This window comes from Scyliorhinus torazame, chromosome 3 (assembly GCF_047496885.1).
Source record: "Scyliorhinus torazame isolate Kashiwa2021f chromosome 3, sScyTor2.1, whole genome shotgun sequence".
Lineage (NCBI taxonomy): Eukaryota > Metazoa > Chordata > Chondrichthyes > Carcharhiniformes > Scyliorhinidae > Scyliorhinus > Scyliorhinus torazame.
The window spans coordinates 72,521,628-72,537,480 of NC_092709.1; the positions used below are offsets into that span (position 1 = coordinate 72,521,628).

A 15,853-nucleotide genomic window follows, 5' to 3' on the forward strand; every position below is an offset into this window, starting at 1 on the left:
TGGCTGATGATGGGTCTGAAGAGGGCGTTTCCAGCAGGCACGCAGCCGCATTATGGGGTCTGCGGGCCTGTGAGTCCATGGGTCGGGCCTGAGGAGCTTTTGGCTTCTGGGCTTTCGATCTGGCCAGACAGACTCTGGCGAAGTGACCCTTTATGCCGCAGTCGCTGCATGTCGCAGAGTGGGCTGGGCAACGCTGCCGTGGGTGTTGGCCCTGGCCGCAGAAGGTTCCCCGGTCTGGGTGGTCAGCCGCGCGGCACAGGGCTGTGGCATGGCTGGGTCTGGCGACATCCGCATCGCGGGGCACACTGGGTCTGCAGGGAATGCGCTGAGGCTCTGGTAGGCCACCTCTAACGAGGTGGCTAGTTTTACCGTGTCCTGCAGGTCGGTAGCCCCGTTTTCCAGCAGTCGCTGCCTGACGTAATTAGAGCGGACACCAGCCACATAGGTGTCCCGGATGTGCAGCTTCATGTGCTCCTCAGCCGTTACATCTTGATAATTACAGTTTCTGGCGAGTAGGGTCAGGTTTTCCAGATATTCGTCCAGAGATTCTCCTGCGCGCTACGGCGGGTAGTGAGCAGATGCCGCGCAAACACCTCGTTTACAGGCTTGGAGCGCATCTTCAGAATCGCGACCGCTGCCTCGTACGTGGTCGCCTTTTCGATCAAAACTGAAATTCGATGGCTCACCCGGGCGTGGAGGAGGTGCAGCTTGCGAGCTTCGGGGATAGGCGCTTCGGAAGAGCCGAGGTAGGCTTCGAAGCAGCGGAGCCAGTGAGAGAAGATCCCCTTGTCTTCTGGGGCACGGGCGTCTAAGTCGAGTTTTCCTGGCTTGAGAGCGGCGTCCATAGTGACGTTGTTTGTGTAATAAATTGATATACCATCAATTCACAGCGAGACCATATGAACAAGTGAACGAAGGCTTTATTACACAAAGAACTAGCCTGCCAGTGACTTCTGTACAAATGAGCACCACCCACTGGGCGCAGGACTATATACCGTCCCGAGGGGGGCCCTGGTTCCAGCTCAATCCTTAAAGGTTAAAGGTTACACAGGCACCACATCTCCTGGTGAATACATTTCACCACACTTGCCATGGAGGGAGTGTGACGAAGATTCACCAGGACTGCCTTATGAAGAGAGATTGGGGAAACTGGGCCTGCATTCCCCAGAGTATCAAAGAATGAGAGATGATCTCATTGAAACTTACAAAATACTTAAAGGATGAGACAGGGTAGATGCAGGTAAGATGTTTTTCCTTGGCTGGGGAATCGAGAATCAGTGGGCATGATTTATAAATAAGGGGGATGAGAACGGAGATGAGAAATTTATTTACACAGAGGGTTATGAAGTTTTAGAATTCTATATCCCAGAGGGCTATGGAAGTTCCGTCATTGTATATGTTTAAAGTAGAGATTGACAAATTTCTAAATGCCAATGGCATATAGGGATATTGGGATAGTGTGGGGGGAAAGGCATTGAAGTGTCTGAGCAGCCATGATCATATTGAATGGTGGAGTAGAGTCCATGGGTTGATTGGCCTACTTCTGTTCCAATGTCACTCAGGCCACTCTAGTGTAGATCACCTCCCCCAGCACTGTGCGAATTACTCTGTCCAACACCCCTGAGCAGGACTTGATGCTACTTAGGGTGCTGCCTTGTTTACGCTGCTGGACAGCCAGCCCGGCATATTTCCCCTTTTCAAGTCTATAATCTTATTCTTTTGAAAGTTACTATTGAATTTGACCTCGTCGCCCTTTCAGAAAGCGCTCGAGGGGAATTTAAGATTTGTTTTTAACCCAGCTGAGCTACATTAGAATTGCAATTTAACATACTCCTCCAGCTGACTCAGCCGTGTTAAAAGTGAAAGTGAAAGCCCCGGGATGTTTCTTGGGATTTGTATGTGTTCCGGATGTGAGTCGGACTGGGAGCAGTGGCTGCAGGGCTGACTAACACTCAGGGTCCACAGGCTCTTTGTTTGCCCCCCGCCCTCTGACTCCAGCACCATGCCCTGGGCATTCCTACTATGGTGCTTGTCCGGTGTCCAGCTCGCTTTCCCCGGACCGTTTCACTTCCAGCAGCCGGGGAACGAGAGTCGAGAGGCGGCTGCCGGCCACTCCGAGAAACTCTTCCAGCGGTTCGTGGTGAAGTATAACCGGAGCTACTCGGCGGGGAGCCTCCAGTTCATTCACAAATATCATGTGTTCCAGGTACAGTACTGGGCCGTAACCGGCTGTATTGCCCCCTCCGGCTCTCTGATCCTTCCCCGTGTAACCTTGTGGCACAGTCAGCGAAGTGAGATCCGAACAGAGAATTTGTTCTCAATCAGCTATGGTGTAGCTTGTTAGCCCACTTTAAGTAACTACACTAAACCTTTGGGGCAAATTAAAAGGAGACTGAGATCTGACCACATTGGCATTTGGGATTTCTTTTCTCTGCTGAATAATTCAAACGTCTCTCTCTGTCTCTCTTCAGGTACCATGCAACCAGGGACTTGCATGTGTTGCCAATGGCTGCGCTTGCCATTGCCTGCTCCAGGTTCTGGAGGAGGAGACTCTGCCACCCTTATCGCCTGCCACAGGTGCAGTGGAAAGATTTGTAGGTTGATGAGCCTGCTTGGGCCAGGTTTATGCACCTTCTGCGGCCAACAAGACCTGGAGTGGGATTCATACCTTGAATTTAGGGCTCAGAGCCAACTGCTACCATGGCACCACAAGGCCTCCCGCTTTGAAATGGGTTATCTAAACCTAAGGTGCATTCTCCGCTTTACCTCTTCAGGTCAATGGAGAAGACCGCAAAACAAAAAATAGAATATTGTGAGGCAGACAAAAAAAGATTGTCGTAAATGCCAAAGAGAAGAAGGGCAGCAGGGTGGCACGGTGGCTATCACTGCTCCCTCACAGCGCCAGGGACTCTGGTTCAATTCTGGCCTTGGGTCTGTGTGGAGTTTGCGCATTCTCCCCGTGTCTGTGTGGGTTTCCTCCAGGTGTTCTGGTGTCCTCCCAAAATCCAAAGGAATGCAGGTTAGGCGGGGTTGCAGGGATAGGGCGGTGGAGTGGGCTTTGGTGGGGTGCTCTTTTGGAGGGTCGGTGCAGACTCGATGGGCCGAATGGCCTCTTTCTGCACAGTAGGAAACATTGGGACTAAGTAAGGTAATGGCTGGATTTTCCTAGCAGTGGGAAAGCAACAGTTCTCTGCTGATGTTGAAGAAGGTTGTCCAAAAATAACTACTGGTTTCTGTGACATTTTCTGCTTCCTCATGTCAGTTTGAACATGGCGCCAGGTCAGGGGAATTGATAGGTGTTCTGTAGTAGTAATGTCAGCAAGCAGGGTAAGCATTATGTCACATTGAAGCATTCTCACAGACAGCAGACCAAGAAGTTTAAAACACTGAATCCCTTCATATGTAATTTTAAATTTCAGATAGTGAAATACATGTTTATGATTAGATCAAGATAGAAGCTAAAAATGTTATGAACAAACTTTAAAAAAGTAATAATATAGAATTTGCTATCATATTGGAGAGGTTTGACATTCCACAAATACACTATTAGTTTTCACAGGTCAGTGATGTTGTTTAACAGTATTCATGAAGTTATTATACCATTTTGTTGCAGACGTTTTAAAAGGTGTTTCCCCAAAGTTGCCCGTGAATAATATATTTGATGTGAATGTGTATTCTTTTCACCTCGAGTGAATAATTTAATTTAAAATAACCCAACAAAAAAGCCATTTTACTGAAAAGATAAAAGTTACTTTATGTCACAGTATTTCCTGGAAGTTGTTTATGAAAAGGTGAAGTTACTAACACACACAAAGATTAGTACAGTCTCATGGCGCCGAGGTCCCAGGTCGATCCCAGCTCTGGGTCACTGTCCATGTACAGTTTGCACGTTCTCCCCGTGTTTGCGTGGGTTTAGCCCCCACAATCCAAAGATTGGATTGAACACGCTAAATTGCCCCTTAATTGGAAAAAATGAATTGGGTACTCTAAATTTATTTTAAGAAAAGATTAGTTCCCAATGAAAATAATACAATAATACTTAAAAACGCATGTAGTTGGTGCAGGCCCGATATGTTTTGACATCGAGATGTTGCATTGTCTGAAGTGAAGGTTCTTTAGTTGTAGAGTGTCCATGCATCTGCGATGGCTTCCACTGTTGAACGGTCAGATGTAGCTTTAACAAGTGAGCCTCGTTGGTGAATCAAGTTTACAAGGAAGAGATAAGGCTCTTCTGGTTCTGCAATGTGGCACTTTCAAACTGCCGAGTTACCAACAACAGAATTGTGGCTGTTTCTCGCTATCTTTCCCTGGGTTAAAACTTCTTCAAGGTGGATCTTTGTGTTGTAGCTACTTTCCTGCCTTTTTCAATGTTTTTTGCAGGAAAGCCAAGATGACTACGCTTGTTATGTGACATGTCCATAATGCCAGATCATCTTCCAGATAAGGCACCAACACTTCAAACAGTCCTTCTCCAACCTGTGCTTCTTAGATTTTGTTCTGGCCAAGGCAACATCTACATTCTTACAATGAGGCATAAAAACTTTGTTATCTCCTGGTCGAGACCTGAGTGAACCATAACTAAATAACTGATTGTCTTTTGTGAATCCTCTTCAGGTAAGCACAGCCTAGTCTACATCTGCGTGATAGTGGTTGAATCAAAAAAAAGAAATCTTGTGAGCATCGGAATCCATTTTGTTTCAGTCCTTTTGTAAACCAAAATCAAGGAATTCTTTTCAAAATTCATTATTTTTAAAGATAACCTTAAAATGCATTTTCTTGCGGAATACATAACTATTATGAAACGCTGCTGTGACCCATTAAACACCCAATTACATCTCATTCAACAGGGTCTCTCAAGGGTTATTGCTACATTTCTGTTCATTCTTTGATCGCCAAAGGATTGGTTATTGTAATGTAGGGGATGTTGGTGGGATCACAATAGCACCATCTCTGATAGAGTGGAGAATCACTGACAGCAACTTGTGTATTTCCCTATCTTTCTGTGTTTCTGGTTTGGTGGAGCAATGCAGGTGAATGTGGACAATTTCCCAATCGTTACCATTGCAACATCCAGGGCCAGATGGAAAATACAAGGAAACAAATAAGTTGTGGTCATAATTTTGGAATCATAGAACTTACATTCTAAAACATAGCATTTGGTCCAACTGGTGTTTCATGCACCACACACACCTCCTCCCATTCTACTTCATTTAACCCTTTCAGCATCTCTTATCACTTTTTCCTTTGTGCCTGTCTAGCTTCCATTACGTGCCTCGATGCTGTCCACCCCAACCATCTCATGTGGCAGGAAGTTCCACGTTCTAACTCTTTCGGTAAAGTTTCTCCTGAGGTTCACACGGTCCACATTTTCTCTTTCTTCTCTATCAAACCTCTTCATAGTTTTACAGAGCTCGATTAGGTTGCTCTCAGCTGGCTTTTCTTGAAAAACTCAGTATGTTCATCCTTTTTAACTATTCTAACCTCTGAATTCTGGCATTAGTTTAGTAATTTTACCTTTTTGTAAGATTTCAATGAATATTTTCCAATCCAGAGAATATAGTTACAGTTTCATGTCCTCTACATTAGATTTCAAATCTATATCCCTCTGTCTGTTGAAATTTAAAAGATACAAATTAGGAGCAGGAATAGGCCACTTACTCCACATTCAATAACTGATTCGATCTGATTTTAACATCGAATCCACATGCACGCCTACCCCCTCGATAACCTTCCATCCCCTTGCTCATCAAGAATCTATCTACTTCTGCCTTAACAATATTCAAAGACTCCGCTTCCACTGTATTTTGAGGAAGAGAGTTCTAAAGACTCAAACTCCTCTGAGAGATGTGATGAATGTAAGAAATTGTCATTTTATAGGGTATATTTTTTGCAGTAATGTTATTAAAACCTGGGTCAAGATGCATACAGATAATATTACTACTAGAGTTGTGATTAAGGTATTGTAAAATTGAGGTAATCATTGATTTGCAGGTAAAATGGTCTGCTAATAGATCTTGAGTACCATTTACTTGTTTACTACAGGGAGCTAGCTAATGGAATATTGTTTAGGTTTGAAGGACCTCTGACAAATCCCAAATTTCTTTACCCGTCAGTCTGGCCTTAATAAAAGTCGAGAGGGATTTGCAGGTACAGCATTAGTTATTTTATTTGGCTTGCAAGCCTGATTCATCTCAGAGGCATAAGACACATCCAGTCTCCTACACCCCGGAAAGCGAATGAACAAAGAGACAAAGGGATCTCTGCAAATCAATTCAAATGGTATCAAGTTTCACATACACAATTCCCATAGGTCATCCTATGCCCCTCCTGACCTGGTCAGACATTCTGGTTGGCTCACTTCCAATCCCTTCCTCTGCCCCTATTACCCAGCATCCTTTTCTCCTCCTTTGGTGGACACACCTCCTCCTTGCTTTGCCATGCGGTCTGAAATCCTTTGTCTGTGAACTCACCAGAATGAGACTGGCCTATCTCTACATTACAGTAACTAATATCTCTAAAGTAACTATTTTATATCACATTCGTCATTCCCTCTTTTTATCATTCCATGATAACCGAACTATCCAATCCATAGCTACGGTCCCTCATCTAAAAAGATCCGTCACTGCATTTCCAATTCCTGTAGTAGCCCCCCCTCATCTGCTGCACCCTCATGGATTTTGACAGCTAAGATTTTAGGGGCGTTGATCTGTTCCAGTGTACCCCGCATTCTGCCCATCACACATTTAAGGATGGCTGGGCCCATAAAGATGCAGCCGATAGCCACCACTAAATACATGACCATATTTATCAACCAGTCCTTCCAACCTCCAAATCCCCAGTTACCCCAAGCGCCAGGATCCTGCATTCCGTCCAGGTGATCCCGTATGCGATCCATAAATTTAGTGATGTTAGCGGTCAAGTCCTGAACTCCCATGATACACTTGCCCTGTACTATGGCGCATACCCCACCCTCACGGGCCAGAAGATCGTCAAGAGCATACCGGTTCTGCATTGCAAACAACCATAGCTGAGACAATTCCTTGGTTATTGCCCCGAGGGCGCCCAAGGTTTCATTTCCCAAGATGGTAAGGCCACAAATAAAATAATTCCTATTGCTGACAGCCAAGGAACCCCCCCAGTAGCCCAGTCTATCTAGCATCGAAACGCCCATTCGGGCCGCCTAGCAATGCGGAAAGCCCTCGTCCCAACAGTGATATATGAGACATTCGCCCAGCCACAAAGGAGCTGGAGGCCGGCGTTCAATGGAACGCAAGTGGTGTTGTAACAAACGCATTGTCCAGACGCCTGGGTGATATGACACCTCCTGTCCGTACAGGTGGGGAACAGACATGTTATATTCGTTTCCACCTCTACCAGCAAACAGCCGTATCCTTCACTGCTGAAACAATTCTCGTACGACCGGGAATCCCTATTGGGAGTGAAGTGGCTAGGTATATATGCCCTCCACCGTTGCAGTCTATCATACTGTGAATGGGAATTATCCCGAGGAAGGGGAAGGCAAATAGCCAGTGGTGCTGAACCCGGATCGTAAGGAAGAGTGACTTGCTCGGGCGGTGGCTCGGAATGCTGACAATGAACCACCGTTTGGGGAGTGCCCCAAAGCGGTGAAACAGAAAATAACCTAGACACCGCTGCGGGGTTCGGGTAGCAGACAACCCGTCCGTGGCCATACAAGCGGTGGTAAATCTGGTAGAAGTGATTCATACTACCCAGGTTTTCCTCAGTTTGGCCTTTAACTAAATTAAGTGTATCTCCTGATAACCTACGTTCTAGCTGTACTTCCCTTCTCACACACCCCATCCTCTCTCTAGTCCCTCTCTCTCTCACAGCCTCTTCCTACGCTCTCCTGACGGCCTGATGTTACCTTTATCGCACCAATCTTAACACATCCAAAATCAAATTTACATGTATTCCAAAAACAAGGCAATGCCCATATAATGTTCCCTTCCCATCGCCGGGACCGGTGCAATTGCTTCATGACTCCTGCATTCTCCTTAACTTTAACGACCTTCCATGAGTCGATACCATGTCTTCATATATGGGGGCAGCGAAGAACATCACCTTTGCATAGGTGACGTATCCTTGTAGATTGGTTGGGGTTACAAATATAGATAATATTCCCCTTTTCCATGTCCGTCGCCAATAACACTCCAAGCGAGGTGAGGCCAAATATCACACAGACGGTGCGTAGCCACCCCATCATGCTCCACACCTGTAAAATAGCACTGGAGAAGGGAGGCAGGTTAATCTGTCCAAGAAAATGAGGCCCGTTATCAGAACTCAACTGAGCTGGTCTACTGTACCGGGGAATGATTTCCCTCATCAAAACTATAACCACAGTAGCAGCTTTATTATCGGTACTCGGATACGCCTCAACCCATCTGCTGAACTCGTCCACAATGACCAAAACATATTTATAACATTGACACCTTTCCAACTCAATGTAATCCATTTGGAGCGTCTCAAAGGGACCACTGGGCAATGGGGTTTGCCCCTCCCACAAGGGATACCTTTTCCGGTGTTATATTGCTGACAAATCAAACACCGATTACTGATACTCTGGGCCAACCCCTGCATTTTAGGGTGCCACCAAGTGTCCAGCAACAAATCACTAGTCCCCGAGCCCCACAATGAGTTGCAAAGTGTACACATTCGATGACCCAGAAAGCCAGTACATCAGACATACAAGTCTGATGTGCTGGCGTGGTCCATAAAGAGGAAACAGAATCATATGTACAACCTAACCGTTTCGCCATTTGTTTATCACTCTCAGGAGTGTCCTCCTGTAACCTTATGACGTCTTGGATGGTTGGCATTGACTTGTCAGAAGCAGACATATTTATAGTAGATCGTTTAGTCTGACTTAACATTTTAGGCACCGTCACTTGCTGAATTTGTGCGGCTGTCCGCGCTGCACAATCTGCTTGTTCATTACCAACGTCAACTGGGGTCTTACCATTTGTGTGGGCAGCGCATTTAATAACGGAAACCTGCGCGGGCATAAGGAGGGCCTGCAGTAAGTCAGTAACTAAACCCCTGTGTGATATTTGACCACACATAATCATGTCAGGTTGTTCTGACGAAATGTCACTCAAATCGTCCCTTATTGTGGTAGTTTCCTGAATCAAGGCTAAACAGTCGTGGCCAGGTGAGTCTTCATGGACAGGGGGACCACTAAGAAAACAGGCTGGATTGATAGTGGTACAGTGTTTAAATGTCAGACGTGGATTGTTCAAAAGGTATACCTCATACCTATTCTGACGGGCCGCGGTAAGATGCTGAGTCTGCAGTTGCCTCAGTAGTGCGATGACCGAGTGGGAGCTATACACTGTAATATCCTGTTGGAGGGTGAGAGCATGTAACGGCTATGCGATGGCATTGATTGAATGTAAATCCTGTACTAATCGGTACTGGTCTGGTTTGGCTGGTTTAGGCACAGCAAGTATGGGGGTGTTACATTCTGATTGGCAAGGGACCAAAATACCCTGTTGCAACAGCTCTTGAATTAATTTGTCTATAGACGGAGCAGCTTGGGATTTCAGGGGGTATTGCCGAATGGAAGGTAGCTTTACATGATCCTTAATCGTTACCTTTATAGGTGTAACATTTGTCTTTCCCACTTGTGATGGGTATTCCGCCCAGACCTGTGGATTGACATATTCCAAAACATCATGTCCCCAGTGATGCTGCAGTCGAGTGTTAATTGTTTCAGGGACCTCAAAATATTTTATGGCAGTGCCGTCCGGCATGACTTGAAGTGCGTACTCTGTTGGATCCGAATGATCCACTGCCCTCCTTACCATTTGCCCCAGATCCCTGGCATGGTACTGGTCGTGGACCTGACGTGTAATATGAGGGCTTACCGAAGCTGACTGTGGCCATAAATGTGGTGGTATTGTAACAAAATCGGCTGTACCTTCTTTTCCCGTGACTGTGGCTGTACCTTTGACTGGCCATTCGGTCCCAATTAATGGCCGGTATTTGTCCTCCAACTCCCTGTTTTGTCCGGTTCTGTCATAGGCCAGCGTAACGTGATGCAGTGAATGTTCAATGTCTAACGTCCACCACTGGGGGTGATAGAAATATAGCACTGTTGTCTCATCCTCCATGATTGGACCGTTACCCCTTCGTCTCCATACTTTAGCTGTAGCTGGAAGATACACAGTAAATCTTGGGCCAACAAATTACAGTCCAATCCAGTAGTCACTACAAACTGATGATCTGCAAACTTATTCTCGTAAGTGACTGTCACAGGTTCAGAAATAGGATACTCACACACCTGTCCTTGGAACCCCGACAATTGCTGCGTGTGGTCGGATAATGGTAGTCGAAGTTCTGATTGCACAGAAGACATGGCTGCTCCAGTGTCGATTACGAATGAGTGATGTTAATCTCCTATCTGCAGAGAGATAATAGGTTCCCTGTCCGATTGGAGAGTCCTTATGACTAAATTAGCTAGTCAATCCTGTATTGGGAAAGGGTTTGCCTGGGAGAAGTCAGTGTATCTCGTCTGTCCTCCCCTTGGTGGGTACCCCCTCCTTTGGGTCGGATAATCTCCTTCTGCTGCCTGTCTTTTAAAGGGGCATTCCTGTTGCCAGTGATCTGCACGGCCGCAATTAAAACATGCATTGCTCTCTCTATATCTGCCCCGTCCTCGTCTCCCAGTAGACCAATGGCCCCTCAGAGGGGGCGGCGATTGTAAAGCTGTTGATGCATACGGTGGGCCATAAAAAGGAGCTGAGGGTCCCTTTGGGTGGGTTTGATATCCTCCCCCTCGCTGATCCACCCACCCAAAGTCACAATATTGGGGCTCCAGCTGGTAAGCTACCATTTCTGCCGCTTGTTGGGGTCGCAGGTCATCCTTTTTCATTACATACTCAGTCTTAACCTTTGTAACTGAGCCTCCTTCCTGGCCTACACCCTCCTTCCAATAAAATCTGACTGCACTTGCCATCTGGGAAGGGTCGTTCTCTGTCCAATTCATGTTATTACATTTCACAGCAGTAGCCACAGAAGGTGGTAGGCAATGCATTAACATAGCACAATATTGAGGGGAATTCTGACCATTTTGATATGGCAAGTCGCCTGACTGCCAACGGTAGATTTCATTAAAACGCTCCAGAAATTCCTCTGGCTATTCAGTCTTCTTAGGTTTTAGGTCTAAGATAGCAGAAATATTTATGGGCTTTTGAAATGTGCTATTCAACGCAGTCAGGATCTGTGTCTGTCTATCGTCGTCTAACGCATGAGCTTGCTGAAGTGCGGCGTGGCTAGCATAATTCAGGTGATTGGTATCTTCCTAATCGGCAACTGTCTCCGAGTCTCACTAGGGGGCACTCTAGCTATTTCCTCTGGTTCTTCCAAGACTTCGACGTCCCTCCCTGTCACTAGAGGGAGTTCTTTCTCTTCAAAATCATCTGTTGCAGCTCCCTTTGTTCTCGAAATTTGCGGTTTCCCCGTGGTCTGGAGGGATTTAGGTGGTATGCTTAATTGTTTCTGGTTAGGATCAAGCCCTTCTCTCGCTGTCCGAGATCTGGTCCTAGAGCTAACTGGGCTTGCGGAACAGAGCTCCTCTTTCTCTACTGATCGTGAAGATAGTAAATCGGGACCCACACTATCATCCAAAAGGGCTGGAGTTACTGGCATGATTGGAATCTGGGGAGCAGTGACTGGATATAAATTATTATACTCTGGTGGTTCTGGAATTAGTGTAGACAATGCTACAGGTGCAGTCAAAACTTTTACTGACATTTTTAAATTATTGAATTAATCATTTTCTGTCAATTCAAGGCCAGCCATTGAACTACGTAGCTCATCTTTTGTTTGACCCGAGCCTTTCCTGTCTCTACTTGCGCGTTTTTTTTTTTTTCTTGGCAAAACGATTGAAAAGGTTCTAACCGTGTTCTTTTAAAACTTAAAAATGTTTGAAAATTCAAATTGAATTACTGCAACTTGCAAGCTTAGCTCTGATCTCAACTCAGAACTAAATTTACGATTTGCTTAACACAAACTTGTATAACATTTACAACTTCATTAATTCTTTATCTTAACAATTTTTCTTTTAACAAGTTTTCCTTACATTCTCAAAATGTTGGCTGCTATCAATGAGGGAGGTGATGTATACCGGAGCAAAGTCAACTATCATCTCCAGATTTACACTTTTTAAAATGGTGTCAGTGATCTTCTTTAAGTTTCTATTAATTCACAAATAAAATGAGATAAACATTATTTCAAGTAAGTAAAACTTAAGATTCTGGCAATTTCAATCAATTGCTTTCGAAAATAATAACTTTTATCAAAGAGGTGGAGAAACCCACTGGTTTCCTTTAATTAATTCAAAACGTAACTTTGCTGGAGTTCACTGACTCAAAGGAAAGGTATCCGATTACACTACAGGCTGCTGCTGTTATCTCAAGGCCTGAGTGAGAAGCACTGTCTGTCGTCTTTAACTTTGGCTGCTGCTGTTAACCCTTTGAGAGACTTCTGCTTCAACCAATATGCAGCATTCCCCACAATCTCAACTAGTCCTCAGAACTGCGCTCTTCGCCACCACAGTCCAAGGGTACAATTTTAGCTTAATCAACTATAGATTTAAAACACTCACACATGGAGTTGAACCATCTTCAATTTTAGATGTCCCATCAACCCATAACCTAACCCAAGCCGAATCAGAACTCACACATGGAGTTGAACCATCTTCAGATTTAAAAACACTTATTTAACTGACCCCTCATCTGCTGAAATCACATCAGTCGTCAACAACACAATTAACCCAAAACTGAACTATCAATTATGATATCCCATCAGTTTAATTTGCTAATCCCCAGACTGACCTTTGATTTCGTCGAGACGATCTTTCCGTACCAACCGCGAGTGACCAGACTAATCAGACGATAAGAAGAGGGGAAAAAGCAATGCGCGGTCATTTTCCAGCTGTACATTGTGGGCCCTTTTTCCCCACCCTCCTGTTCATAATCAGTCTAATTCTGATTTCGCAGTTGGTCAGAACCGTCTTGAGAAATCCCGGCTTTCGGCACCAAATGACAAATCCCAAATTTCTTTACCCTTCAGTCTGGCCTCAATAAAAGTCGAGAGGGATTTGCAGGTACAGCATTAGTTATTTTATTTGGCTTGCAAGCTTGATTCATTTCACAGAGGCATAAGACACATCCAGTCTCCTACACCCCGGAAAGCGAATGAACAAAGAGACAAAGGGATCTCTGCAAATCAATTCAAATGGTATCAAGTTTCACATACACGATTCCCATAGGTCATCCTATACCCCTCCTGACCTGGTCAGACATTCTGATTGGCTCACTTCCAATCCCTTCCTCTGCCCCTATTACCCAGCATCCTTTTCTCCTCCTTTGGTGGACACACCTCCTCCTTGCTTTGCCATGCGGTCTGAAATCCTTTGTCTGTGAACTCACCAGAATGAGACTGGCCTATCTCTACATTACAGTAACTAATATCTCTAAAGTAACTATATTATATCACATTCGTCACCTCTAGATAATTTGTGAGTGGCATTGTGCTTGTTCCTGGCTAAACAATCAAGGAACATTTTGTAAGAAGAGACAAAAGAATGCCTAATTCTTTGGGTACAGGTGATATAGTCAATTGGAGGAGAGTCTGAAGAGTTAGGACGTCCTAGAACTCTAATCTGAATAGCGGTGTTCTGGATTGGTCCTGATAGGTTCACTCTCCAAAGATTCTGCAGAGAAATGCAAGTAAATCCCTGATTGCTAACTTTATTCATGAGTGGTATTACTATATATATATATATATATATATTTGGGCTGCTTAATTGGAATGTAGTGGCAGGTTTAGGAAGTTAGTGGCAGGTTTAGGAAGTAAGTTAAGGTTTCTTCTTTTACTTAAGAACTGTTGTAGCTGTAAAGCCATTTCTTTGTTGCTAATGTGGCCAAATTAAAGTTTGTTTTAACATATAAGATGCCTATTGGTCAGTATTATCACTTCTGTGGTGCAGTAACATTTCCTCACATTTTTATAAATTGAAAATAGTTGGTCTCTTATTTGGGATCCTAACAGGGAAAGGATTTCTCCTCACCTCTATCTTAAATGAGTGACCTCTTATTTTTAAGCAGAGACCCCTAGTTCTAGATTCTTCCACAAGAGGAAAACGTATATTAAAAGGAAGAGAGAAGTAAAAGAAAGCATTGGCCCCTTAGAGAATGAAACTGGGCAAGTAATTATGGGGATTAAGGAAATGGCAGAGGAGTTAAATATATATTTTGCATCAGTCTTTGCTGTCAGTGATACTACAAGCATCCCAGAATTAAATGTAGTCACCATCACAAGATAATTTGTTTTAGGTAAACTAATGGGATTAAAGGCTGACAAGTCCCCTTGACCTGATGGTTTGCACCCCAGAACCTTAAAAGGAGGTAGCTATAGAGCTATAGAGGTCGTTTTTGCCTAAAGTCCTTGGCTTCTGGAACTATGCCAAAATTAGAAAACTGACGATGTGGTGCCCCAAAAAGGAAGGAGACAAATTGCAGGAAACTATAGAGAAGTTAGTCTAACTTCAGTCATTGGAAATATATTAGATCGATTATCAAAGAGAGAATAGCAGTGCATTTGGAAAGTCATAACCTGATCAAGCAGAGTCGGCGTGCTTTCATGAAGGAGGGGTCATGTCTGATGCATTTACTGGAGTTATTTGAAGAGGTATCAACCAGAGTAGATAGAGGAGAACCAGTCGATGTTGTACATTTGGATTTTCCCAAAAGACATTTGATAAGGTGCCACACAAAAGGCTGGTATGTAAAATAGGGAAGCCCATGATGTTGGAGGTAATATTTTGTCACGAGTAGAGGATTTGCTCACCAACAGAAAGCATTGAGTAGCGATAAAGGTGGCATTCCCAGGTTGTAGGGCAATAACCTGTGGGGTGCCACAGGGATCAGTGCTGGAACCGCAGCTCTTCACAATAAATATAATGATTTGGAGAAACAAATGGAGTGTCCAGTGGCCAAATGTACCAGCGGGGACCAGTCCCGGTCCTCTACTGCCGGGAGGACTTCGACATGGAATGGAGAATCCCTGCCATAATATCCCTTTCCCTTTCATGTTGACTCTGCCTGATCGCATTAAGAATTTTTAAGTGCCCTGCTAATAATAGACCTTAGCATGTTTCCAATGACAAATATTAGGCTAACTGGCTTGTCGTTCCCTATATTACCAAATGACTAAATGGTTATTTACTTATACACCTTACTTTAAGTAGACAAAAAAGAAAGAGTTAGGTAACAGAATAAAATAATAATTGTCAACATGGAGATTTTTATATTCTATTTCAATACAAATTACTGAAGGAAACAACCTTGTTCTAGCTTCCCCTCATTTGTCAGGGTGTACAGTCATTTTTCGGAAAACTGTCCTGAATGTTACATCTTATAAAACCCTGGACTGAATTTAGAGACAGTTTCAGAATGGCTCCAAGCTACCAGACACAATTGTGGATTTTAGGCTGTGTCTCCTCTTCTCAGAGGACAAAAAAACAAACCTTAGTTTAATTATGGGTCACTGTGATCTTGTCTCGGAGATAACAAAGTTTCAACGCCCCATTAAAAGAATGTAAAAATTGCTTTGGCCAGAACAAGAACGAAGAAACACAGGTGAGAAAAAGACTGAAGTGTTGATGCCTTGCTATTTTGTACAGGTCACATGATAACTGCAGCCATCTTGGCTTGCTAAGAGTAACCTAAAAGGGCAGGAGGTTGCCTACCCCACAATGAACCATTGGAATTCATCTTGATTGCAGCATCACACCGGGAGAGAGGGACACATAGCCATGGAACTACTGTAA

At 44.4% G+C, this 15,853-nt stretch overlaps 1 protein-coding gene across 1 annotated transcript in view; it reads left to right on the forward strand.

The window, feature by feature from the left end:
• Positions 1 to 1,698: 1,698 nt before the first annotated feature.
• Positions 1,699 to 15,853, forward strand: part of ctso (cathepsin O) — a 99,998-nt gene continuing 85,843 nt past the window's right edge. Inside the window, exon 1 of the mRNA XM_072495798.1 lies at positions 1,699 to 2,206. Within this exon, the coding sequence (XP_072351899.1) occupies positions 2,003 to 2,206 (204 nt within the window). The 5' untranslated portion in view covers positions 1,699 to 2,002. The remainder of the gene's footprint in view (positions 2,207 to 15,853) is intronic.